Source organism: Chinchilla lanigera, unplaced genomic scaffold (genome assembly GCF_000276665.1).
Source record: "Chinchilla lanigera isolate Chin_1 unplaced genomic scaffold, ChiLan1.0 scaffold00248, whole genome shotgun sequence".
Taxonomy (NCBI): domain Eukaryota; kingdom Metazoa; phylum Chordata; class Mammalia; order Rodentia; family Chinchillidae; genus Chinchilla; species Chinchilla lanigera.
The window spans coordinates 43874-45056 of record NW_004955649.1 but is presented as its reverse complement, the minus strand read 5'-3'; the positions used below and the strand labels follow the sequence as shown (position 1 = coordinate 45056).

Genomic DNA, 1183 nt, shown 5'->3' with positions numbered 1-1183 from the left:
GAGCGAGTGGCTGAACTCCAGGTGGACCAGATCTTGACCGAGAGTGAGACACGAGAGGCAGTTATGGACCAGGTGAAGTTTCAGAGGTACAAGTGTGGTTCACTGCTGATCTTTGTGAACCTGACTGTACTCGTCACACTCTCCCATTTATATGTGTTCCTGAACCTTGTTTTTAGTATCTTGGTGTTTGATTCATTAATTTTCTAATAAACATTATCAAAATTTAAACAAATTAATCAGTTTGCAAGGCATAATTACACCAAAGAAGCCACCACCACTGGACCAAAGCACCCCAGTTTCATGACATGGATAGTGGAAGTAACAACACACTTCTTAATATGGACACTGAAAATGTTGTGTTTTACGTTGGAGGTTACCCACCTGATTTTCAAGTAAGTATAACTGTTATCTCACAAAGAGAAGTATTTACATTTTAACTTGGCATAATGACTTATGTATCTCTTTTAATTAATTATGTATAAAGTAGAGTCAACATCTAATGATAATAGCTAACATTTACTGAATATTTCCTCTGTGCACTGTTTTAAGCTCATGTATATTAATTCAAATAAATATTATCATCATTCTCATTTTAGAGATGAGGAAACTAAGAAAGGTTCAATAACTTGCTCAAGGTTATATAGAAACTAAATGGCAAAGCCAGGGCATCCAGCTACAGGGTCCACATTCTTAACCCTTACGCAATATTGATTGCTCAAAGTGACCAACTTAAAATTTTTTTGTCCGTGTGATCATTGTCTTCTGCTCAGTTGGTGGGAAATTTTTGGTATTGTCTCATTTTCAGCTTCCAAGTAGAGTAAGATTCCCTCCATACAAAGGTTGTGTTGAATTAGATGACCTTAATGAAAAATGTTGTGAGCTTGTACAACTTCAAAAAAACTTTCAATCTCAACACAACTGAAGTAGAACCTTGCAGACAGTGAGTGAAACTGGGTGGCCAGCATCTCTGTACCTGGGATGGGAACTGACTATACTTCCACATGTGGGAAGGGATGGCCAGTGGGATGCCATGGATACTGCTTGTCATTTTGGGCTTACAGTTCTTAAATTATCTTTGCATGCAACAATAGCAGTGCATCCCTAAATCTAACAATGGTGGGTTTTTCCTAACTTGAATAAAACTTTTGACTGATAGGGTTCTCTAATTAAAAGAAAAAATTCT

At 37.1% G+C, this 1183-nt stretch overlaps 1 protein-coding gene across 1 annotated transcript; it reads left to right on the top strand.

Annotated features, from left to right (window-relative positions):
- LOC106147660 (laminin subunit alpha-3-like) lies at positions 1 to 1170 on the top strand (the record flags this gene model as incomplete). Its single annotated transcript, XM_013510172.1, is given in 3 exon segments — positions 1 to 72; positions 241 to 392; positions 806 to 1170. Coding segments are annotated over 3 exon segments (240 nt in total), but the record flags the coding sequence as incomplete, so codon positions are not given.
- Positions 1171 to 1183: the final 13 nt, after the last annotated feature.